Below are 25,573 nucleotides of genomic sequence, written 5' to 3' on the forward strand. Positions count from 1 at the left end.
TTTAGGGTATACCCAGTTATCAGCAACTCTCCTTTAGTGAGCAATACCTGTTTGGTGACCCTAGAACCCCTTTCAGGGGTTCTGCCATCACAATCAACGAAATATATAGGGTTAAACGAAAGACGCAGGATCTTGCTAGTCCTAAATTGTTGCTAAAGGAAAGAAAAGGTTCCATTAACAATTTGGCCATATTATTTGTACTCAGTAGGTGCACACATGGAACGAACTGGACAGAAATAAGTGAACAAAACTGACAACTCAATACAGATATGAAAAGAAAGGAAGGGAATATTCACACAACTTAATCGGTAGCCGCAGTCTAATATATTTTCACAGCAGTTTAAACCTGTAGAGAAAGCCCCAGCATCATTCATGATCTGCTGGAAGCCTAATGTCTTGGCAGCAAAATTTCTGTGCCGTGAGTCCCTGGGCCTCATGTGATCCGTATGAGTAGAACTACCATGGTAAACATGCAGATCATTACGATAAGCAGAAACCACTGCAAACATGTCGTTTTAGAGGTCAATGAGTAAACCTCCACGGCACGAGCATTAGCATGGCTGCTGCCTGCCAAGCTATGCTCCAAAGCTGTCTCTGTTGAATCGAGTATCTGCAATAACGGTACGTGAACATTCACTGTAAATGTCCAGCCAAGAAGAAAAAGCTAATCAGAATATGTTGTAAAGTAAAATGAGATAGAGAGAGCACGAGTGGCTACTGCACAATTCATCATGTGGCACACAAGGGTTCTGTCTGATATTTCCATGATGGAATCTAAACTTTGACAAAGGGTAAAGTGCAAGTTTGTTCCCACAATGAGGGTGCTGCTCTTGTGAGGACACAAAATCAGTCATAACTAACTGCACCATAGATTTAACATTCAGGAAAAAAATTACAGAATGCTAAATGATGTTTGTTTGCTCAGTTTTATCAGGTGACAAAAAAAAGTGACATGAGAGTATAAAAAAAAGGTGTACCTTCTCCATCTCCTGCATAGATCGGTTCATTATAAGACTGCTCTCATTTAGTTGGTGTGCTAATTCAACCATTTCATCAATCAAACCTTCTTGCAGCAGTCTGCATATACAGAGGTGAAATGGTATGTACAATCAATGTCATTCATCCATTTATGTAATGCAAGCCTAAACGCTTCACTGCAAAGGGTGCTCGTTCTGGAAAGATAAAAATGGAAATTCAGTTTGTGAAACAAGAAACATCCGAACGATACACAGCCTCTGCAACATTATTCATGAGAACAGTTGTAGGGTATGATTGATTAATCAATCTTTCTAAATCTAATCCAGGTTCATTGGAACCATATAATCCCATACCCAGAACTCCAATTAAGAAAATTGAAGAGACTGAAAAATAGGTATGCCAATAGGAAAAAAATAAAAAAAATTCAAACCACTAGGCATAATACAAAAACACCAGGTAAATAAGTGTTGAGGGTGCGGTATTGGCCGAATGGCGACTTGCTGCAGGTGCAGGAACGACAGGGCATATCATATACATGGCGTATTATTGTGAGAGGTATTAAAGCTTTGGAGAAAGGCTTGATTTGGAGGGTGGGTGACGGACAGCAAATACGGATTTGGGAGGATCCATGGCTACCAGCAGGCATCATCAGAAGGCTGAGAACACCAAGAGGAACGGTGTTGCTGAACAAGGTGATAAGGACATCAACACCAATGATACATCCACGCCGACACAAGTACCAGTTTCTGGTCCTATTACTCGCGCCCGTGCTCGTCAACTTAATCATCAAGTAAGTTCACTCTTGTTTTGGTTAGGAACCAGAGAGAGGACCGAAAGGGAAAAGGATTCGCGCAGGCTGGATTCAAACCACTAGGCATAATACAAAAACACTAGGTAAATAAGTGTTGTGGGCGCCGTCATTTTTTCATACATGGTGAACATGGTAAAACCTCCCACATGCATCTGACATTAACAATATTGTGAGCGCCTACAATCATCTTGTACACGACGGCGTGGGCAACAAGACTTAGTAGCATACGTACTCTCTCTCTCTCTCTTGTAAGGCCGTCTCATTCATCTATAAAAGGGGATGCGCTCTCTCCCAATAAGGACGATCGATTCACATAGACGACTCGAACAACAAACGTTCGAACATTTAGCGCACGTCGGAGCTCCCGTCACTCTTGGCCCTTCGGTCCGGAGTCCGACCGGACCTCTGATACCTTCCCATCTTACTCCCTCTCGTTTGTAACCCCACAGCAAACTTCGAGCACCTGGGCTTTGGAATAAAGTCACCGACCGACTCAAACTGGACGTAGGGCACTGTAACACCCTGGTGTTATGCCTGCATTTAGGCACTGTAAATCACGCATATCATGCATCATCAAGCATCCAAATCATACATGCCTAATCGTGTGAATAACAATTGAAACATTGCTTTGAGACATCTTAAACATGTGAAACCTGAATGTTGCATACCTTTGTTAGAATTGTTTTGCCCTGATTTTGCTTGATAGGTTAGTAGAACTTGTTTGGTTATGATTGTAAATCATCTAGAATTGTTTATCACAATTTTTGGAGCAAGGTTTGTATTTGAATTATTGCCAAATTTTGCTTTAAAAATAATTCTCCAAAAATTAGGGTTTGAGTCAAAATTTACTTTAATTTTATAATTCAAAATCTATAATAAATTGGACGTTGGTCTTAAAATCAAAGTTGTAGAGGATAAAATTTTGAGCAACTTTTATTTTTGGTCCAAAGTTTGAAACTGCTTTGATTTAGCCCAAAAATTCGTTTGAATGAAAAAGGAATTCAAATTAATTTGAAAAATCTTGTTTTTACCTTCGTGGGCCTTGCGCCTCACTTCCTGGCCCAGTTCACAAGCCGGCCCGGCCTAGCTCGGCCTCCCTCCCGCGCGCCGCGCGCCGTGCCCCGACCGCGCTCAGGCGATGGCCACCGCGTGGCGACCGTACGCCGGCGCCGCACGCCGGGTGGCGCTCCGGCGGGTCCCACCGCCCGCTCGCCTCGCTTAAGCTCCCGCTAGCGCCCCGCTTCTCCCCACTCGCCTCATTCCGCTCGCTCCCTCCTACTCGCAGTAGGCAGCAGCAGCCACGGCGCAGCTCAGCGCCGCCGCGCCCTTCGCCGCCGCGTTCCACCCCAGCCACCGCACCATTCCCCGCCTTCTCGCGCCACAAGCACTGCCATCTCGCGCGCCACGCTGTTGACCCGCTCGCCTCGCGAATCGACCGGAGGTGAGGCCTAGCCTTGAGTTTTCCTTCACGCCGTCACTCGCCGGAGCTCGGCCACCGCGCACGCCTCCGTGGCCAGCCCTGCTCCGCCTTCCTCTCTTCCTCTTTTCGTGCGCACCGTGCCCGCCTCGCAATGGCGAAGCTCGGTCGAGAGCCGAAGTCGCCGCTCCGGCCACCATTGCACCGGAACGAACGCGCACCGCCACCATGCAGCGCCACCACGCGCCATGACCGCCGGTCACCTGGCTCTGGTGGTCCTCTGGCCGCGCAAGTAGCACCAGCTGGTGCGTCTTCCCTTGTGGAGTCCGTAGGTAGCAACCACACCGCCGGCGACCTCACCGCCGGTGAAAATCCGGCCGGTCAGGCCATCCCCTGCCTCCGGTCGGCTGACCAGTGGGGCCGGTTGACCCGCTGGGTCCCGCCTGTCTGTCTCTGTGGAGTGGTCTTGGGTACAGATCCGGGTGCACCCAGCGTTTTCGTCGGCTGGTTTTCAAAACGATTTCTAAAATGATTTTCAGAAATGAATTAAATAGCTTGTAAAATGTAGATCTCGAGTTATATGGCTCCAAATTTGTTGAGACAAATTTTTCTAGGTTCCTTATCATCAGATCTACTTGGGAAAAATTGTGCATGTCATTTTTGAGATACTTTGCTGTAGAATTTTATTTAATCATGAATATTGCTGATAACTTGAAAAATTTGTAGAAAAATCCATAGGCTTCAGAAAAATATGACTCCAAGCTTGTTAATCTTCTTATGTCATGGCTTTCCTAGGAAAAATATGTTTCATGCATGTGCTGTGGAAAAAATTTTGAGGTGTAGTTCAAGTACCTTTAATGGCTGATTTTTGTTATTTTTGCTAGAGAGCAAACTTTGTATAAAACATGCATGTGATAATTTTTGTATAGTCATTGTATGCTATGAAGAACATAGGAAAAATACTAACTCTGTTGTTTGACACTTTTCACAGTACAAAGTATTTTTATGTACAAAATCATGTCATAGCTTGTGATTTTTGTGTAGGCTAATCCACTCATTCAAATATCATGAAAATCTGATGGTAGACTTCTTAGGGTAGTACTATGCTACTGTAATTTTCTCAGATTTTTATAAGCACCAGAAATATAGATTGCTATTGTAGCCCTAATTTAAAAGGAAATAAAATAATCCTCTTTAATACAAGATTAGTTAATAATAATATCTTTGGTGTATCTTTGAAGCATTTGATAAGATGTGTTGACTTAACATATTAGTAGTAGAAGAGAATGCAGTAGATGACATGTGCTTGTAGTATAGTTTCTTGGATGATGTTGACTACCTTGCATTTAAACATATCCATTGCATTCATCTCCTTCGATGCACCGTTTGCATAATCACTTACGCGCATTGCATCATACAGGATCGCAAACCGAGAACCCCGTCGTCATACCCGAGGAGCCCGAGGAGCAGCTCGAGGTGCAGCCGCAGGAAGTGCCAGAAGCCGACGAGGAGGACGTTGAGGAACTCCCGGAGTGCCCCGATCACCGTCCGAGCTCCTTCGAGAGAGGCAAGCCCCGGAGCATTTTTCTCCCGGTTTGCAATTATTTAATTAAATGCTTTACTTTAATTGATGCATTACGTTCAGGAGTTGTTTGCAACCGTTGCTGCATTATACCTTGTTTATCTTTGTTATACTATATCTTTGTTACCCTGGTATCCGCAGTCGAGTCAATGCTTAGCTGGCTTAGACCGGTAGAAGTCGGGTGATTTCCTGTCACCTGCGAGCTATAGGTGGTTACCTGGATCTGCTTGGATGACTATGAAGTCATGGTATAACTAAGTGTTAAATGAAGTTGAGACCGGACGGAGACTTGTAGAGTTTTGGACTGTAGTGTTTCCGTCTGTGTCGATTAAGGACCGACCATTGTTGGGCCTCGAGTCATGTTGAACGCATGCCTTACATTTAGCTGGCCGGATAAAGTACCTTCCGACCGCGAAGCTGGGAGATTTTTCGGGCCGAGTAGATTGCCCGCAACGCACTGTGCCGGAGCAGGTGTGGTAGGACACGGGGGCGGGATGATAAGACCAAAGTGCAGTCGGTCGGCCCCCGGGTACATATGGTTCCTGGCAAACTCGAGATTCCTGGAAAGTTGACTCGGTGATCAATATCTCACTTTAGCGGGTGAGTGAGGTTTGTGTAAGGAACAAATCACCAGCTGATTAGGAATCGATTCGAATCGCCATCGCTCCTGGATAGTGAGCACTTGACTTGAGTTACTTCATCGTAGTAAATGTTATGGAACACTTGGATAGTTATAATGAAGATGACAGTATGAAAGTTGTTTAATGATCATTGGTTATCATTATCTGCCTAATCACATGTTTACTCTAGTATAGGTGCAAATCTAGTCGACAGGATCATAATAATTAACTTGGCAATAATGCTTTTAGAAAGGTTCTTAAAATGCTAAAAATGCTTCTTTTTGCAAATAAGTCAGCTACCCTACTATAAAGCCCTTCATAATCCTTGGTGTCACTTATTTTCGGTTATGTCGGGTAAGTCTAGCTGAGTACCTTCTCGTACTCCAGGTTTTATTCCCACTTGTTGTAGATGAGCAGATGTATTACGGCTACTGTATCAACTGCCTGTATCCTACGATGGGTGATGCTTAGGACCATGGGCATGGTCATTCCTTACGTCTCATCTAATGCTTTTGTTGGAGATGATCATTCGCTGGCACTATATTTAAACTCTGCGTGAGTGTGTGTGTGGTTTGAACAAATGACTTCCGCTACTTTTTATTCGAACTGGTTTTGTAATAACTATGTTGAAACTCTGATGTATGTGAGATTGCGAACTTTTATGTAATTTGTGATGGTGACCGCTAAACTTATTACGATCTTGGCTGGAATGGAAGTTGGTTTGAAATCCTTCGTGATTTCACGGACTACCGGGTTATACGGGCTTAAGTTTGCTAAATCGTCTGCACTGGCGGATGATTTTCTTACTTAATTTCGTATAATTGGTCGGTTCTGTTACAGCTGGTATCAGAGCATGGTTTAGCGTGTTACTGTTCACAAGTGTATTTAAACCAAAAAGACATTTGGAAAACGTGATTTTAAAACTATAAAGTGTGACAGTGATCATATCCTTTATGCCCAGTTAAGGACTTTAGGTGGCTTAATTAAGTACTGGCTGGGGTTCTTGCATCATATTTCTCTTTCGTCGCTCATACGGCGTGCTATTGTATGAGTGCCACTTGTTTGAGTGGTAATGTATGGATCATTTGCCCCTACGCCTCGGTAAGTGTGAGTTGTGAGAGCATGATCGGATACACCGCCGATCTAGGGTGAATGCTTATATGATGCTGGAGTAATTACATGTTCGACGCATGTTTTACAAAGGTATCTCATGAATGGGTCTTCCGTCTGTGGAGGCGATGCCGTCAATAGGACGATGGTTCGGGTAGTTACTACCGTTGTACACGTATCTGGAGATTCGTGTAGAGCGTGTAGATAAAACATTACTGCTTTTATGCATTCATTGGGAATTGGGCTGAAATGAATCTTCTGCAGGTACATAACAACGCTCTCGTGTAGAACGTATTAGCTACGTATTGAGAGATCGTTGTATGCCACCGAATTCGTCGTTAGAAATTATTTATTTCCTAAGTTTGTGAGAACGTACGACACGTACATACATCATGTTACTTGTGCATTTCATTCATCTCATGCATTCCTCCCCTTATAAATTGATTGTCTCATTTTGATAAAAGATATATCACCAAAAATATGTTTCCCCGAGGTAATAAGAGAACTTTTGCTACAGATGGCCCGCACGAAGCAGACCGCCCGTAAGTCCACCGGAGGAAGAGCACCTCGACGTTCGTTGGCCCTGAGGGAGTACCGCACCACGGACACCTTCTTGAGCGAGTTTGGCATGCCAACTTTGCTTTGGAGAGTGCTCCATGATGTGGGGTACCCAGAGGGTCAAGAGCCGGTGTACTCTTGGAATGAGAGCCAGTTAGCAGAGGATGGACTTGCAGTGGTGGAGATCACGGTTCCTGCTCTCGGTGATGCTCCAGATTGGGATGGTTGGCATTTGGAGTTTGAGGGTCGCACTCCAGCTGAGGGTGCAGAGGGAGCAGCCTTCCGTGTCATCAGGGACATTATGAGCAGATTTTCCAGTGAGCTTGCAGCAGCTCTAGCTGGTACTTTTCCTAGGGATGATCCTCGTGATGCCATTTGGGTTCAGCCTTAGGGAAGTGCATTGGTCAGAGGTCCAGCTGAAGGACAGGCTAGCGACAACCAGGCAATGAGTGCTATGTTCGCCGCCATCAGAGCGTATGAGGGTCTCGAGAGTACCTATTGGACTTTGACTGGCTTACGTAGTGAGGATAAGCTCAAAGGGAAGAAGCAGAAGAAGAGACAGGCACGTGCTATAGCTAGCTTGCAGGAGCAGTTGGCTGATATGAACTTACAGCGAGATCAGGCGGTTGAGAGAGGTGATAGAGCTATGCAGCGAGTGCATACATTGACTCAAGCCAACAACAATGCAGACCGCATGATTGGACAGTTGGCTCAGGAGAGGAATGAAGCCTGGAACGCAAGAAACCTTCTGCTGCAGAGGGTCAATGAGCTAGAAGAATATAATGGCAACCTGCACGAGGAGTTTCACGCGCTCTACAATGGGGTTGGCCCATATGCTCCACCGAACGCCACTGGCATGGACATCGACGACGACAACCAGGACGAGCCTGTAGTTTCACCTGGAGGCGATGGTGACGTCTCCGATCCCGACGATGGCCCCGAGGAGTAGGCTAGTTGCCTTGCGCTAGTATCTAGGTCCTGTCGCGATGACCTTTCTTTTGTTGGCATGTAACCTATTGTATGTTGCTTCGAACATATGAGACTTGGCACGTGGTTGGAACTTGATTTTCGAATGCGATATCTGAACGCATAAAAAGTCCAGTGTATGTATACTGGCAAATTTGGTTGTATGGACGCGATGTTTGCCGTTGAAGTAATTTGATTAAGTGCTGTTGTTTTAATTGAGATGCGATTGTTGTGCCTCTGTTTTATTGTATGAATTAATTCTCTCCAGTAAATTCAGTACGGCATAATTTTTCCTTCACTCGCAATTATTACAGCTTCACTCAATCGTTACTTGTTGCTGAAATATGCAGATGACAAACACTCGCCGAACCACGTATGAGGCCGCTGAGCCCGGTGCTAATGGTGCGGGGACCGGTGGTGGTGGTGGTGGAAACCACGGCAACAACAATGAACCTCCCCATGAACCACATTTGCCACCTCCTCCCCCGTTTACCCCCGAGATGTTCCTCGCATAGCTGCTCGGGAGTCAGCGCAACGCGGAACAATCCCAGAAGAACATGGAGGATTTTCTACGCACCATCGCCAACAACGTTCAACGTGGTAACAATCAAGGTGGTGGCATGGGAGTGAACCAATATAGCAGCTTCAAAGATTTCATGGACACCAGGCCGCCAGTATTCAAGGAAGCAACAGAGCCACTCGATGCTGAGGAATGGATCAACACGATGGAAGATAAATTCCGTGTGTTGAGGATGACTGAGGTGCTGAAAACGGAATATGCTGCACTTCAATTGCAAGGACCGGCGGGAATGTGGTGGAAGCACCATCGCACCACCTTCCCTCCAAATGCTCAGATTTCTTGGAGAGAGTTTGCTGAGGCCTTCCGTGGAGTCTATATTCCACCAGGGCTGACCGAGATGAAGTTGGGAGAGTTTCTGGCATTGAACCAGGGCACCAAAACCGTGACGCAATACCTGCATGCCTTTAACAACTTGTGTCGCTATGCTCCCGACATGGTTGACATAAATGCCAAAAGGATAGCCAGTTTTAAGAGGGGTCTCAATCCAAAAATGATGAAGCATGTTGGTACCAACAACCGCGTCAGATTCAACGACTTCATCAGCGACTGTCTGAAGCAGGAGAAGAATAACAACGCCAGCACCGCAGCCAAGACACGCAAGAGAGCCTTTGAAGGTGGGTCGTCTCAAGCTAGAGCACCTATGGGAGGTCGTCCTCCATATCGCCCATCGGCACCTGGCGCTAGGTTCAGGCCACCTCAGCCAAGAAGTCAGAATTTCCGTGGACCTCAAAAGCCGTACAAGATGGCAGTACAGCCCAACAAAGCAGCCGCAACTACGGTACAAGGCAGTTCCAAGGGAGCTGTGGGATCTGCCGGGACAGTAAGAGGACCCTGCTATAACTGTGATCAACCCGGCCATTTCTCGAGGTTTTGTCCGTACCCGCCCAAGAAGAAGCAGCAGACTTATAATGCTAGAGTGCATAGTACAACAGTGGATGAAATTCCAGAGGGAGAGCCCGTCACTGCTGGTAAGTTTCCTGTCAACGAAAACCCTGCAATTGTTCTATTTGATTCTGGATCATCGCATTCTTTTATGAGTCAAGCATTTGCACAGAAACATGGACAACTATGCACAGAATTGGGTTATGGGTACCGTATAAGTTCAGCAGGGGCTGATGTTTTGACCAACCGGATGGTTCGAGGGGCAACCCTTGAATTAGGTAGCAGGAAGTTCTGAGTGAACTTGATAGTTATGCCTGGGTTAGTCTTGGATGTCATTATAGGGATGAATTGGATGAAGGATTGGGGAGCAGTCATAGATAGTGGAAGTCGAGTACTTACCCTTAAGGATCCCCTGGGTGAGGGTACTTTCCAAGTACCATTGCCTCGGAGAACAGACCTAATAAGTGTTACATATGCTACGGCAGTCATTCGTATTCATCAGATTCCGGTAGTGTGTGAATTTCCGGATGTATTCCCGGATGAGCTACCTGGTCTTCCGCCAGATAGGGAGATTGAGTTTGGAATTGAGCTAGTCCCCGGAACAGCTCCGATTTCAAGGAGGCCCTATCGGATGCCTCAAGATGAGTTAGCTGAGCTGAAGAAGCAACTAGAAGATTTATCAAAAAAGGGGTTTATTCGGCTAAGCAAGTCTGAATGGGGATGTCTCGCCTTATTTGTGAAAAAGAAGAAAGAGGGCACGTTGAGAATGTGCGTAGATTATAGGCCACTCAATGCTGTGACCATCAAGAATAAATATCCCTTACCACATATTGATGTTCTGTTTGACCAATTATCCAAGGCCAAGGTATTCTCAAAAATAGATTTGAGATCCGGTTATCATCAGATCAAGATTAGGCCACAGGATATACCAAAAACTGCTTTTTCCACCAGATACGGGTTATATGAGTATCTTGTCATGTCCTTTGGCTTGACAAATGCTCCTGCATACTTTATGTTTTTGATGAATACAGTTTTCATGCCAGAATTGGATAAGTTTGTGGTAGTATTCATCGATGACATTCTGGTATACTCCGAGAATGAGAAAGATCATGAAGAGCATCTGAGAACTGTCTTGACCAGACTTAGAGATCATCAATTGTATGCTAAGTTTAGCAAATGCGACTTCTGGTTGAAGGAAGTTCCTTTCCTTGGTCACATTCTGTCAGAGAATGGAGTTTCAGTCGATCCAAGTAAGGTGCAAGATGTTATGAATTGGAAAGCACCGACCACAGTTCCTGAGATTAGAAGTTTCTTAGGACTAGCGGGTTATTACCGTCGCTTTATACCAGATTTCTCAAAAATTGTCAAACCAATAACGAGTCTTCTACAGAAGGATCACAAGTTTGTGTGGACAGAGGAGTGTGAAGCAGCTTTCCACACTTTGCGGAAACTGTTGACCACTCCTCCTATTCTAGCACAACCAGATATCGAGAAACCATTTGATGTGTTTTGCGACGCATCGAAGAATGGATTGGGTTGTGTTCTTATGCAAGAAAGGAGAGTCATAGCTTATGCATCACGTCAATTGAGAAAGCACGAGGTCAAATATCTAACACATGATCTTGAACTTGCTGCAGTTGTGCACGCCCTAAAAATTTGGAGACATTATCTACTTGGTAATGTGTGCAATATTTTCACGGATCACAAGAGTCTTAAGTATATCTTTACCCAACCAGAGTTAAACATGAGACAGCGCAGATGGTTGGAATTGATCAAGGATTACAACTTGAATGTGCAATATCATCCTGGAAAAGCCAATGTAGTGGCAGATGCTTTGAGCAGAAAGTCACATTACTTGAATGTGCAGCCATTACTTGAAGATGGGTTCGATCTGATGCATCCTGCTGTGTTACATAGTATTCAGATTAGTTGCTCTTTGGAAAGTAAAATAATAGAAGGCCAGAAAACCGACAAGGGGATATTCCACATCAAAGAGAAAATAAAAGAAAAGTCGTCTCAACACTTTAAAGTGGATGAACAGGGCGTGTTGTGGTTTGACGACCGTCTTGTGGTTCCCAAGGATCGAGAGCTTAGGAATAAACTCATGGATGAAGCTCACCTTTCTAAGCTATCTATCCATCCCGGAAGTAGTAAGATGTATCAAGAATTAAGATCTCGCTATTGGTGGACCAAAATAAAGAAAGAAATTACAGCATATGTTGTCAGATGTGACACATGTTGTCGAGTGAAAGCCATTCACATGAAACCTGCTGGTATGTTGCAACCCTTATCAGTCCCTAGTTGGAAGTGGGACGATATAAGCATGGATTTTATCACAGGTTTGCCCACTACTCAAAAAGGACATGATTCGATTTGGGTAATTGTGGACCGTCTTACCAAGACCGCTCATTTCTTGCCGATCAAAACAGATTATCGACCACCTCAATATGCCGAGAAGTATATCGTAGAAATTGTGAGGTTGCATGGTATACCAAAGACCATAGTATCTGATAGAGGCTCACAATTCATGGCTCATTTTTGGGAACATTTACACAAAGGCTTAGGAACTAATTTGATTCGCAGTACCGCTTATCATCCTCAGACAGATAGTCAGACTGAACGAGTGAATGCTGTTTTGGAGGATATGTTAAGAGCCTGTGTATTATCTTCTAAGGGATCATGGGAGTCATGGTTACCGTTAGCTGAGTTTTCTTATAATAATAGTTATCAAGAAAGCATCAAGATAGCCCCATTCGAAGCTTTATATGGCAGAAAATGTAGAACACCATTGAATTGGATCGAGCCTGGTGATAGAAGGTATTATGGCATTGACTTTGTAGAAGAAGCCGAGAAGAAAGTTCATATTATTCAGTAGAATATGAAAGCTGCTCAATCACGTCAGAAAAGCTATGCAGACAAAAGAAGGAGACCTATTATGTTTGAAATTGGTGACTATGTTTATCTGAAAGTCACTCCAATGAAGAAGAAAAGGTTTGGAATCCGAAGAAAGCTTGCCGCGAGATTCGTAGGACCCTACAAGATCTTGGAACAAAGAGGTCCGGTAGCCTACAAGTTAGAGTTACCTGAAACAATGAGTACCGTTTTCCTAGTTTTCCATGTATCACATCTCAAGAAATGTTTGCGTGTTCCGGAGGAAAGAATAGAACCTCGAGGTATTCAACTCAAATCAGATTTGGTGTATCGTGAACAACCAGTCCGGGTGTTAGACACGAAGGAACGTGCTACTCGGAATAGTGTGGTGAAAACATACAAGATACAGTGGGATCATCATGATGAGGGAGATGCAACTTGGGAAACAGGAGAGTATCTACAAAAAGCTTATGAAGATTTTTATAACAAATGATTCGTAACCCAAATCTCGGGATGAGATTTTTATAAGGGGGGAGGGCTGTAACACCCCGGTGTTATGCCTGCATTTAGGCACTGCAAATCACGCATATCATGCATCATCAAGCATCCAAATCATACATGCCTAATCGTGTGAATAACAATTGAAACATTGCTTTGAGACATCTGAAACATGTTGTGAAACCTGAATGTTGCATACCTTTGTTAGAATTGTTTTGCCCTGATTTTGCTTGATAGGTTAGTAGAACTTGTTTGGTTATGATTGTAAATCATCTAGAATTGTTTATCATAATTTTTGGAGCAAGGTTTGTATTTGAATTATTGCCAAATTTTGCTTTAAAAATAATTCTCCAAAAATTAGGGTTTGAGTCAAAATTTACTTTAATTTTATATTTCAAAATCTATAATAAATTGGACGTTGGTCTTAAAATCAAAGTTGTAGAGGATAAAATTTTGAGCAACTTTTATTTTTGGTCCAAAGTTTGAAACTGCTTTGATTTAGCCCAAAAATTCGTTTGAATGAAAAAGGAATTCAAATTAATTTGAAAAATCTTGTTTTTACCTTCGTGGGCCTTGCGCCTCACTTCCCGGCCCAGTTCACAAGCCGGCCCGGCCTAGCTCGGCCTCCCTCCCGCGCGCCGCGCGCCGTGCCCCGACCGCGCTCAGGCGATGGCCACCGCGTGGCGACCGTACGCCGGCGCCGCCCGACGGTTGGCGCTCCTGCGGGTCCCACCGCCCGCTCGCCTCGCTTAAGCTCCCGCCAGCGCCCCGCTTCTCCCCACTCGCCTCATTCCGCTCGCTCCCTCCTACTCGTAGTAGGCAGCAGCAGCCACGGCGCAGCTCAGCGCCGCCGCGCCCTTTGCCGCCGCGTTCCACCCCTGCCACCGCACCATTCCCCGCCTTCTCGCGCCACAAGCACTGCCATCTCGCGCGCCACGCTGTTGACCCGCTCAGCCTCGCGAATCGACCGGAGGTGAGGCCTAGCCTTGAGTTTTCCTTCACGCCGTCACTCGCCGGAGCTCGGCCACCGCGCACGCCTCCGTGGCCAGCCCTGCTCCGCCTTCCTCTCTTCCTCTTTTCGTGCGCACCGTGCCCGCCTCGCAATGGCGAAGCTCGGTTGAGAGCCGAAGTCGCCGCTCCGGCCACCATTGCGCCGGAACGAACGCGTACCGCCACCATGCAGCGCCACCGCGCGCCATGACCGCCGGTCACCTGGCTCTGGTGGTCCTCTGGCCGCGCAAGTAGCACCAGCTGGTGCGCCTTCCCTTGTGGAGTCCGTAGGTAGCAACCACATTGCCGGCGACCTCACCGCCGTTGAAAATCCGGCCGGTCAGGCCATCCCCTGCCTCCGGTCGGCTGACCAGTGGGGCCGGTTGACCCGCTGGGTCCCGCCTGTCTGTCTCTGTGGAGCGGTCTTGGGTACAGATCCGGGTGCACCCAGCGTTTTCGTCGGCTGGTTTTCAAAATGATTTCTAAAATGATTTTCAGAAATGAATTAAATAGCTTGTAAAATGTAGATCTCGAGTTATATGGCTCCAAATTTGTTGAGACAAATTTTTCTAGGTTCCTTATCATCAGATCTACTTGGGAAAAATTGTGCATGTCATTTTTGAGATACTTTGCTGTATAATTTTATTTAATCATGAATATTGCTGATAACTTGAAAAATTTGTAGAAAAATCCATAGGCTTCAGAAAAATATGACTCCAAGCTTGTTAATCTTCTTATGTCATGGCTTTCCTAGGAAAAATATGTTTCATGCATGTGCTGTGGAAAAAATTTTGAGGTGTAGTTCAAGTACCTTTAATGGCTGATTTTTGTTATTTTTGCTAGAGAGCAAACTTTGTATAAAACATACATGTGATAATTTTTGTATAGTCATTGTATGCTATGAAGAACATAGGAAAAAATACTAACTCTGTTGTTTGACACTTTTCACAGTACAAAGTATTTTTATGTACAAAATCATGTCATAGCTTGTGATTTTTGTGTAGGCTAATCCACTCATTCAAATATCATGAAAATCTGATGGTAGACTTCTTAGGGTAGTACTATGCTACTGTAATTTTCTCAGATTTTTATAAGCACCAGAAATATAGATTGCTGTTGTAGCCCTAATTTAAAAGGAAATAAAATAATCCTCTTTAATACAAGATTAGTTAATAATAATATCTTTGGTGTATCTTTGAAGCATTTGATAAGATGTGTTGACTTAATATATTAGTAGTAGAAGAGAATGCAGTAGATGACATGTGCTTGTAGTATAGTTTCTTGGATGATGTTGACTACCTTGCATTTAAACATATCCATTGCATTCATCTCCTTCGATGCACCGTTTGCATAATCACTTACGCGCATTGCATCATACAAGATCGCAAACCGAGAACCCCGTCGTCATACCCGAGGAGCCCGAGGAGCAGCTCGAGGTGCAGCCGCAGGAAGTGCCAGAAGCCGACGAGGAGGACGTTGAGGAACTCCCGGAGTGCCCCGATCACCGTCCGAGCTCCTTCGAGAGAGGCAAGCCCCGGAGCATTTTTCTCCCGGTGTGCAATTATTTAATTAAATGCTTTACTTTAATTGATGCATTACGTTCAGGAGTTGTTTGCAACCGTTGCTGCATTATACCTTGTTTACCTTTGTTATACTATATCCTTGTTACCCTGGTATTCGCAGTCGAATCAATGCTTAGCTGGCTTAGACCGGTAGAAGTCGGGTGATTTCCTGTCACCTGCGAGCTATAGGTGGTTACCTGGATCTGCTTGGATGACTATGAAGTCATGGTATAACTAAGTGTTAAATGAAGTTGAGACCGGACGGAGACTTGCAGAGTTTTGGACTGTAGTGTTTCCGTCTGTGTCGATTAAGGACCGACCGTTGTTGGGCCTCGAGTCATGTTGAACGCATGCCTTACATTTAGCTGGCCGGATAAAGTACCTTCCGACCGCGAAGCTGGGAGATTTTTCGGGCCGAGTAGATTGCCCGCAACGCACTGTGCCGGAGCAGGTGTGGTAGGACACGGGGGCGGGATGATAAGACCAAAGTGCAGTCGGTCGGCCCCCGGGTACATGTGGTTCCTGGCAAACTCGAGATTCCTGGAAAGTTGACTCGGTGATCAATATCTCACTTTAGCGGGTGAGTGAGGTTTGTGTAAGGAACAAATCACCAGCTGGTTAGGAATCGATTCGAATCGCCATCGCTCCTGGATAGTGAGCACTTGACTTGAGTTACTTCATCGTAGTAAATGTTATGGAACACTTGGATAGTTATAATGAAGATGACAGTATGAAGTTGTTTAATGATCATTGGTTATCATTATCTGCCTAATCACATGTTTACTCTAGTATAGGTGCAAATCTAGTCGACAGGATCATAATAATTAACTTGGCAATAATGCTTTTAGAAAGGTTATTGAAATGCTAAAAATGCTTTTTTTTGCAAATAAGTCAGCTACCCTACTATAAAGCCCTTCATAATCCTTGGTGTCACTTATTTTCGGTTATGTCGGGTAAGTCTAGCTGAGTACCTTCTCGTACTCAGGGTTTTATTCCCACTTGTTGCAGATGGGCAGATGTATTACGGCTACTGTATCAACTGCCTGTATCCTGCGATGGGTGATGCTTAGGACCATGGGCATGGTCATTCCTTACGTCTCATCTGATGTTTTTGTTGGAGATGATCATTCGCTGGCACTATATTTAAACTCTGCGTGAGTGTGTGTGGTTTGAACAAATGACTTCCGCTACTTTTTATTCGAACTGGTTTTGTAATAACTATGTTGAAACTCTGATGTATGTGAGATTGCGAACTTTTATGTAATTTGTGATGGTGACCGCTAAACTTATTACGATCTTGGCTGGAATGGAAGTTGGTTTGAAATCCTTCGTGATTTCACAGACTACCGGGTTATACGGGCTTAAGTTTGCTAAATCGTCTGCTCTGGCGGATGATTTTCTTACTTAATTTCGTATAATTGGTCGGTTCTGTTACAGGCACGTTGCCTGAACTAGTATAAACCCTATGTCATTGAGTGCTAGGCTACATCCGATCACAACGTACGACAAAACTACAAATATTTACGTGTTGGTCACTTTCTGCACCGACAATATGCAAGGATGCATTGATTTCAGTTCACGATATGCAGCATTCTTTGTCCCCTGCTGTTGCTAACATTTTGTAGGAGTATTCGAATGTTTTTCTAAGTGAGACACCAGCGAGGCTGCCACCAATACGAGGGATTGAGCACCAAATTGATCTTATTCCTGGTGCATCTTTACCAAACCGTGCGCCATACAGGACAAATCCGGAAGAAACGAAGGAAATTCAGCAACAAGTGCAAGAACTACTCGACAAAGGTTATGTGCGTGAGTCCCTTAGTCCTTGTGTTGTTCCTGTTATTTTAGTGCCTAAGAAAGATGGAACATGGCGTATGTGTGTTGATTGTAGAGCTATTAATAATATCACCATTCGATATCGACACCCTATTCCACGTTTGGATGATATGCTTGATGAACTGAAGTTGTCAATAGAACTTTGTCTACTATGTTAAGGGTTGTTTTAAAGAAGAACATTAAGATGTGGGAAGATTGTTTGCCTCATATTGAATTTGCTTATAATCGTTCGCTGCATTCTACTACAAAGATGTGCCCATTTCTGATTGTATATGGTTTCTTGCCTCGTGCTCCTATTGATTTGATGCCTTTGCCATATTCTGGAAAACTAAAATTTGATGCTACTAAGCGTGCTGAATTGATGTTAAAACAACATGAAACAACTAAAGAAAACATAGAGCGTATGAATGCTAAACATAAGTTTGCTGGTGATAAAGGTAGAAAGGAACTAATATTTGAACCTGGAGATTTAGTTTGGTTGCACTTGAGAAATGATAGGTTTCCTAAACTGAGAAAGTCTAAATTGATGCCTAGGGCTGCTGGACCATTTAAAGTGTTAGAGAAAATTAATGATAATGCATATAAGTTCGATCTGCCTACAGATTTTGAGGTTAGTTTCATATTTAACATTGCAGATTTGAAACCATATTTGAAAGAAGAAGAAGAGCTTGAGTCGAGGATGACTCAAATATAAGAAGGGGAGGATGATGAGAACATCAACACCAACGATACATCCACGCTGACAAAAGTACCAGTTTCTGGTCCTATTACTCGCGCCCGTGCTCGTCAACTTAATCATCAAGTAAGTTTACTCTTGAGTTCCTATCCATCATATTTAGACCATGGAGACGCGTGCACTCTTGTTTTGATTAGGAACCAGGAAGAGGATCGAAAGGGAAAAGGATTCGCGGTGGCTGGATTCGGACTCCAGGACAACTCAACTTGTGATGGTCACCACGGCCGCATACGGACTTGGATTGGGGCGTTCAAGTCCTTCATGGAATCCTTATGAAGTCTATTTTCACATGGATCTGGAATCAAGTCCATATCTGTTCTGAGGCGGCTGCAATGACCGAATTACTACCGAGAGGTTTTCTGTCCAAAGGAGCTGCGTCGCCTTAGTTTGGCTCAATGAGCCATGTATCAAGTCGGGTCCATTAGGGACGCGTCCTAGGGTTGGAGCACGACCCCAACACCCTGGTGGTCGTCTTTCCACCTTCATATACCCCTTAGCCACCATCAAGAACAGTTGGATTTTGTTTAGATCAAGTTTAGCTCCCGCTACTTGCTTGTAAGCGCGCGTGCTGGATCAGCCGCCCGACTTCTTGTCTCCGGAACCCCACCTTATTTGAGATTGAGTTTGAAACCTTCATCTTCATCTAGTAAATTCAGTACTTGTTATACTTGTTCTTGCTAGTTCTTCGATTGTTTGCAGGACGAGTGCCCTAGTGGCCGGGTGACGCGCTCCACAAGATCGCGGCAGCCATTGGAGGTGGTGTATCGGTTGCTAAGGCGTAGCTTGGAAGGCTGTAGTCGGGTCGTGAACGTCGTCTCCATCCCCCAATCGAGTTATCTCACGCCCTCTCATCAAAAGATCAGGATTCAACCCTAGCGGGTTCATACCGCCAGTGACGAAGCCAGAAAAAAATTTAGGAGGGGCTGAACAAAAGAATAGAGGCTTTTTTATCTTCTCTTAACCTTAGCCTCTCCTACCTAATACATATATGCATAAAATTTTAAGAGAGAGCTTAGGGGGGCTCCACGTGCCCGGATCGGTAGGGGGGCTAGAGCCCCCCTAGCCCCACCGCTGGCTTCGTCACTGCATACCGCGAGGTATCTGAGTTGATGGATCCAATCACGGGAGGATGGGGCACGCAGCTGGTCAAGGATATTTTTTGGGAAGAGGATGCTAATCTCATTCTGGCCATACCTACTCGGCCGGATCAGGAGGATTTAGTGGCGTGGCACTTTGATCCTAAAGGGAAATTCTCAGTTAAATCTACCTATCACGTGCTGGCCGATGATGCGGAGAGGGGAAGGGTCAGACAAACCGGTGAATCCTCTTCAAGTCCGATTGCGAAAGATGATCAGCTTTGTTGGAAGAAGATTTGGCGACTGGAGGTCTCCCCAAAAGCTAGGCAGTTCGTTTGGAGAATAGAACACAATAGCTTGGCGGTGAAAATGAATTTAAAGACGAGGGGAATGAGACCTGATACTAGATGCCCAGTGTGCTGGCGAGTTGATGAGGATGGTGGCCATTGCTTCTTGAAATGTAAGGCAGTGCACAAGTGTTGGAGGGCGCTCCAGCTTGAGGGCACTCGCACGATTCTGATGCAGGCTCACTCGGCCAAGGAATTTGTCAGTGATATCCTGAAACTCGAGCAGCGCACAAAAACCATGGTGGTGATCCTTCTCTGCAAGTGGTGGGTGGAGAGGAATCGGGTCAATGCTGGCGAGGCCCAACGCCCTAGCAGCGAAATTGAGCGGGCAGTGCTCAGTTACTCAACAGCACGTGAGTTAAGCAGGAGTATTCCAAGCACAGTGGAGAGGACTGAACCTGCATGGAAACCTCCTGAGACAGGGTGGTTGAAGGCGAACTTTGATGGTGCATACGAGGCCGAGAATAAAGCTAGTGCTTGGGGATTTGTTGTGAGAGATGAAGAGTGGAGAATGGTTTTAGTGGGGGCCGGCATGTGAGTCCAGTACACAATGCTCTAATGGCTGAAGCTATGGTGTATGTTAAAGCAGTGGAAGCCATTCAGGGACACGGCATTTCCAGGATCCACGTGGAGACTGATTCTGGTCAGCTTCGAGAAGCTCTGCAGTCCAATGTCCGCGACCTGGAGCCGAGCGGGATGCTCTTTATGTACCTCTCTGGTTTCCTCAATGATCGTTTTGATAGGCATATAGTTTCTAATGTGTCACGCTCTTGTAACTCGTTTGCGCACGACATTGCCAAATTAGGCTTAGCCTGGGAGCCAGGCCAATCAATGATTTGGCTTGATGACTTACCTGACTCTGTAATGAACGTGGTCACTTGCGATCGTGCTGAGCTATCAGTAATGAATATAAGGCCATAGTGCCGTGGTTGAGACTCAAAAAAAAAAAAAAGGAGAGAGAGAGAGAGAGAGAGAGAGAGAGAGAGATGATGATGGTTAACATGAAAATCAACCAATTTTGAAGGTACCTTAAATAAGAGATGATGATTAACATGAAAATCAACCAATTTTAAAGGTACCTATGTTTGTCAATTCGAGCCTGAGCTGCTGCATCCAACCTAATAGGTGCTCCAGCATCCCTTTCTTTCTCAGTGACGATTTGTTCAGCCTCCACTTGAGAACCACTTAATAAAAAATTCATAAGAATTACATGGATCTACCATAAGGAAAAGGATCTGTTGCAATGTTTCACATGCATGTGAACATAGTTAACTTACATCAATCTCCTCCTTAATCCTGAGGATAAGACAGTTGGACTTCCAACACCGTGCCCTTTAGGACTGTGTCCTTTGATTTCATTAACTGCTTTGGCATCATCTGGCTAAACCAGTACAAATATAGTTATGTGAAGTGTTGATATGTGTGCTGCAAATCATGAATCATACTTCTGCATCTAAACAACAGGGCACCTAAATATTGATAACTTACAACCACAATACCAAACAACACTCTATAACAGCGGAATACTACATAATATTTACTCATGGTATAAAAACAGAAACATTCTAAGCACTAAACTTGGTGTGCAGTGTACACTCTATGCACCCCATATCTATCGAAGTGAACGATATTGATAATTAAATAAGTATTCGTTACATACTAATATTTCATGAAGGTATAATATTACTAAGAATTTGATCATTAATCAACTTTATAATCTTTATGACAGTATGATAGTTCTAGCCAAGGAAATATTTTCGAATAAGATGTAACACCTCAGCCTTAACTGGGACCTTGAATTTGATTACTTCCTTCAATACCTTCCTAAAAATGTTATTAAGAAAATTCTAATAACAATTTTAACATGAAACTTAAAAGGTATGGCAGGAATTTTTTTGTATAAGACTCAGTGGTTGATTTGCACAAACATAATATAATAAATTCAAAATCGCAAGAAGGCAAGAACAACTCCATAAACACCCATCCATATAGATGTAGTCCATCAGATAACCAACCAATGAAAAATAGCAATGCACATTTTGTGGGGCCTCGAGGAGACCTGGTAGGGCTAGGGTTCCTACTGGAGTTGCTGCAGAGATTGTAGGGATGGAAGAGAGGAGGGAGAGGGCCAGGGAAGCGGCGGCGGCGAGTTGGCGCCGTGATGTCTCACGGCGCTGGGAGAGAGAGAGACGGCTAGGGCTCCCTAGGGAAGCCGGCAACTAAATTGTTGCTTCTACTTAATTCCTTCAATAATGCTTACAAGATATATATATATATCCCCTCTATGAGTCCCCATTTTAAGAAATAAATAACCTATTTGAGGAAAATAGCAAATAAAGAAAGAACAAGGATAACTGGGCTATTAGCCCATCTAATCTAGGCGCCACCTATGCGCCGGCGCCTGGTATACTGGACGCCAGTCATAACAAGACCCAAGCTCATACTTTATACAGCAGTCAGACAACACGATAACGAAAAATCATACCACTTCAGGAGCAAGCATTGCAGCAAGTTCTTCAATCTTGTCTGAATACTTATTCAGTTTTGCTTTTGAAACACTGAGTCAACAGGAATTCACGAATTAACAAATGTTCAGAGTTGCAGTAATAACATGAGTGATGACCAAAATACCAGATGTAAAAAATCAATACTCTGGTGAAGAAAATGCTAGAAAGTATTTTAATTATTTTGAATAAACAGGTGAAGAAAATGCTAGAAAGTTTGGTAAATCCAAAGCATGCTATCTATTAAACGACAAAAAACAAAATATACAATTCTAGAGTCTGCACAAGCCTATTATGCTTGCAAAGTGAGCAAGTACATTAAAGCAAACATAAGACAAAAGAAAATAAGTCGCAAAAAAAAAGACAAAAGAAAATATCTACCTTATTTAACACTTAAAAAATGTGAGGTACCAAATTAAAAAAATTGAATATATAGCCCCTTATTTTGGTATCAACAGAATGAACATTTTAAAGGGGATCAATGAGTCGATGAACTGCACTAGAAAAAATATCATCATTCAGCACTGTTTACTGAGTCCTTGCTTGAAATATTATTATGAAGTATCCCTGGTGGCGACACCTCATTCATCAGCACACAAATTCAATTGTTCTAGAATACAGTAATACACAATTAGTGAATATTAGAAGCCAGTTAATTTGTTAAAAACAGAGTTTCATTCTACTTCGTTGATTGATCCTGGAATATAGGTTGCCACCTAATGCATTGGTTGATGAATCAGTGCAAGATAGGAATGGATTAACAGACAGGTTAGCAACTTACTTAAAAGTTACACGCAGCCTTTAAGGACTACAGTGTAGGAGAATGATTAATGTACATCAAGTAATAACTAATCAGAACTAACAAATAGCGGCTAAATTGGGCCAATGGCCAACGAATAGCATCGTACTGATGCTAGCTGTCATGTGGCGGCTAGGATTGAGAGGAGAGAGTCGAGGGGAGCGACGGCGGCTGACACGCTACAAGGGCTGTTCACGGCGGCGGCGGCTAGGCCTGCAAGGGCGCTGGGGGAAGCCGGCCGCGGGGCTTCGCCCACGGCCGGCAAGAGAGAAGGGATTTCCTTCTAATCTCTTGCTTGATTATAGATTGATACATCTCCTCTCATTATATAGAGAGGTCTGACTTGGCCCAGGAAGGCGATTGCACGGGCAAGTGCCTGCAAGGTGTTTGCGGCGGTGCGGCTGCAGGCTGCGGCGCGTGGCCTCCTAGCGCGCCGGCGGCTGCAGAAGATGCGCTCACCTATGCACGAGGCGATCTTGGCGGCGGTCGACCTCAGCATAAGGGAGCGTAACCTAGCATGGTTGGTCGACCTCGCCTGGTCGGACGGCTACCAGCAACCGCGCCGACCTGCTGTTGTCTTCAGGCGCAAACATGGTGTTTTTTTCGTGGGCGGCGAACTCCAACTCTGCGGCACCGACGATATGGGAGCGGCTTCCCTCCTTGTCACCGGCGAGGACGCACTGCCTAGCGCCATCGCATTCCGCCACCGTCCGCCACGAGCACGTCTCCGCTGGTTGCTGTTGCCACTAATTCTAGGTGGCCATACCCGTGCACCCCTCTCGTTCCGATGGTCTCCATGGGATCCAGGTGGCTACACACGTGCTGGTCCAGCAAGCGGAGGGTGCCTGCCGTATCTTCAGGAGTCAAAAATAAAGAGTCGTAGTCTTCTTCAGGTCAATAAAATAAGCCGAGATGTAAAAGGCTTATTTTTAGGTGTTAGGTTTGTGTCTAGTGGAGGCATCGTTAGTGTCATCGTTAGATTGCAGCTCGAGGACGAGCTGCATGTCCAGGTGGGGTGTAGTGTTAGAGGAGTCAAGGGCCTATTGGGCCTTAGCCCATTAGGATTAATTAGTCGCTTGCTTAGGGGCCAAGTCAGACTTCTCTATATAATGAGAGGAGATGTATCAATCTATAATCAAGCAAGAGATTAGAAGGAAATCCCTTCTCTCTTGCCGGCCGCGGGCGAAGCCCCGCGGCCGGCCTCCCCCAGCGCCCTTACAGCCCTAGCCGCCGCCGCTGTGAACCACGGTACTGTAGCGTGCCAGCCGCCGTCGCTCCCCTCGACTCTCTCCTCTCAATCCTAGCAGCCACATAACACTAGCATTCTCGATCTTCGACTAATACAAGCTTGGTGACAGATTGTAAGCAGTCAACTTGTAGGGCAAGGGACATAACATATTAGCTAGCCAATAGTTGATACCCCTGTAGTGCTTCTATTAGAGTAGGTGGGTTACAGTCCATCCAAATTCATAAATACCTTGACATCCCTTCTGTAGTTTCCGCTGCCAGCTGCTCTAACAGTCCCTGGGATGTGGTGATATACTGCAAATAAGGGCTACAAATGCTAAGAGAATAACCAAATTGAATGTGGTAAAAAGGACACCATTCGGGCTCATAAGTTACAAATTAACAAGCCATTGGAAGGGTTGGTATCTCATCCAATAAATCAGCAAATAATTCAAGATGTGATTGTAATTTTCACTGGAAAATGGCCCCACATTTCCTTAACTATTTGTATAAATCATGGTGTCATCTAGTTCAAATTGGCCATGCAATTCCAAATTACTTGTATGGAAAGGGCAAAAGGATCAGGTCATCTGACATAAGCTTGTTACTAATCTAGGGAAACCTGTGCTTACATGGATGAGCTTAGCCTGGTTCTGCTGCCGCGGAGCCGAATCAAGCAACCTTAGCAGATTAACTTCAGTCCTGCTGATCCCCATCGCAGAACAACTGGCAAAACATAGTCAACGGTTAACTACCAATCATATATACTATTGGGGTTGCATAAGAACATTAGCTACAAGAAACCACAATTGAAGATAGCGGCCTTAGCCTCGCCGGGAAAAAGCAATGTATAGTATTAGTAAAACCAAACTTTTTTTCCCGATTTTCCTAATATAAGAGATCAGGGACGGACCCTGTAGGGCATCTGTACACATGAAAACCCGATAATTTTTGCCGAAAAATAAATGAAGTTAGTAGGATAGGGTTTAGATCAGACCCGAATACAAATAGCTTAAGTTGGAGGAACAGAAGGGGTAGGCGTACCTGATGAGTGCTCGTGGCCGGCAAAGGGCTGGAAGAAGACCTGGGCACCTGGCTGGCGTACGGCGGCGGTGGCGGTCGCCGAGCCCTCACCAGAGGGAGGGAGCGGACGGGAGAACAAAATGCATTCTTAATTTCACTTTATAAAAGATCACACAAAATTATCTTCACTCTTAGGGCCTGTTTCACATAACTCTAGAGTAGCTTCCAGGCAAACGCCAAAAAAAGAGAAACCTCAAGGTGGGTTTGGCAGCAAGGAACGTTTACAATTCTCAATAAAATTACTGGAACACAAAAAAAAAAAAAAAAACCATTTTAGAGAGCATCACGTAGAACCGATTCTTGCTTCTGTCGAGACAAACACCCAAAGTTTGGTTCTTCTAATTCTAGTTTTAGTTTCAAGAATATAATAAGTTAGTCAAACAGTTTCATGAACTAATTCTTAGTTGAGAGATGTTTCTAACACACATTTAGGAGAATCCAGATCTCGGCCAAATGCACCTTTTAGAAAGAGTTTTGCCAAATAATATTTTTACTAACAAGTCAATGTGTGCTAATTCTGAGGAGTCAGTGATGGATCTA

The 25,573-nt window shown here is 44.5% G+C and overlaps 1 protein-coding gene across 2 annotated transcripts; it reads right to left on the minus strand.

The window, feature by feature from the left end:
• Positions 1-146: 146 nt before the first annotated feature.
• LOC136549719 (uncharacterized) lies at positions 147-25,232 on the minus strand. 2 transcript variants are annotated; one of them, XM_066541108.1, is made up of 9 exons: positions 24,995-25,232; positions 24,583-24,676; positions 24,201-24,265; positions 21,906-21,978; positions 20,698-20,801; positions 20,500-20,604; positions 978-1,077; positions 536-610; positions 147-456 (listed from the first exon to the last, which is right to left on the minus strand). In XM_066541108.1, the coding sequence occupies exons 2-9, from the start codon at positions 24,664-24,666 to the stop codon at positions 367-369; spliced, it is 696 nt and encodes a 231-aa protein (XP_066397205.1). In that variant the 5' UTR covers positions 24,667-24,676; positions 24,995-25,232; the 3' UTR covers positions 147-366. The 2 variants fall into 2 exon arrangements, with proteins under 2 accessions (XP_066397205.1, XP_066397203.1); XM_066541106.1 differs by having other exon boundaries at positions 147-610; positions 24,995-25,228.
• Between the last annotated feature and the right edge of the window lie 341 nt (positions 25,233-25,573).

Source organism: Miscanthus floridulus, chromosome 4, assembly GCF_019320115.1.
Source record: "Miscanthus floridulus cultivar M001 chromosome 4, ASM1932011v1, whole genome shotgun sequence".
Lineage (NCBI taxonomy): Eukaryota > Viridiplantae > Streptophyta > Magnoliopsida > Poales > Poaceae > Miscanthus > Miscanthus floridulus.

Coding starts and splice junctions, on each gene's coding strand:
- LOC136549719 (XM_066541106.1), bottom strand. CDS start 24,666: ATGGGGATCAGCAGGACTGAAGTTAATCTGCTAAGGTTGCTTGATTCG. Junction 21,979..24,200: donor ACTACAGAAGGGATGTCAAG/GTATTTATGAAT, acceptor CTGTTGACTCAG/TGTTTCAAAAGCAAAACTGA. Junction 611..977: donor CTATGCAGGAGATGGAGAAG/GTACACCTTTTT, acceptor CCGTTATTGCAG/ATACTCGATTCAACAGAGAC.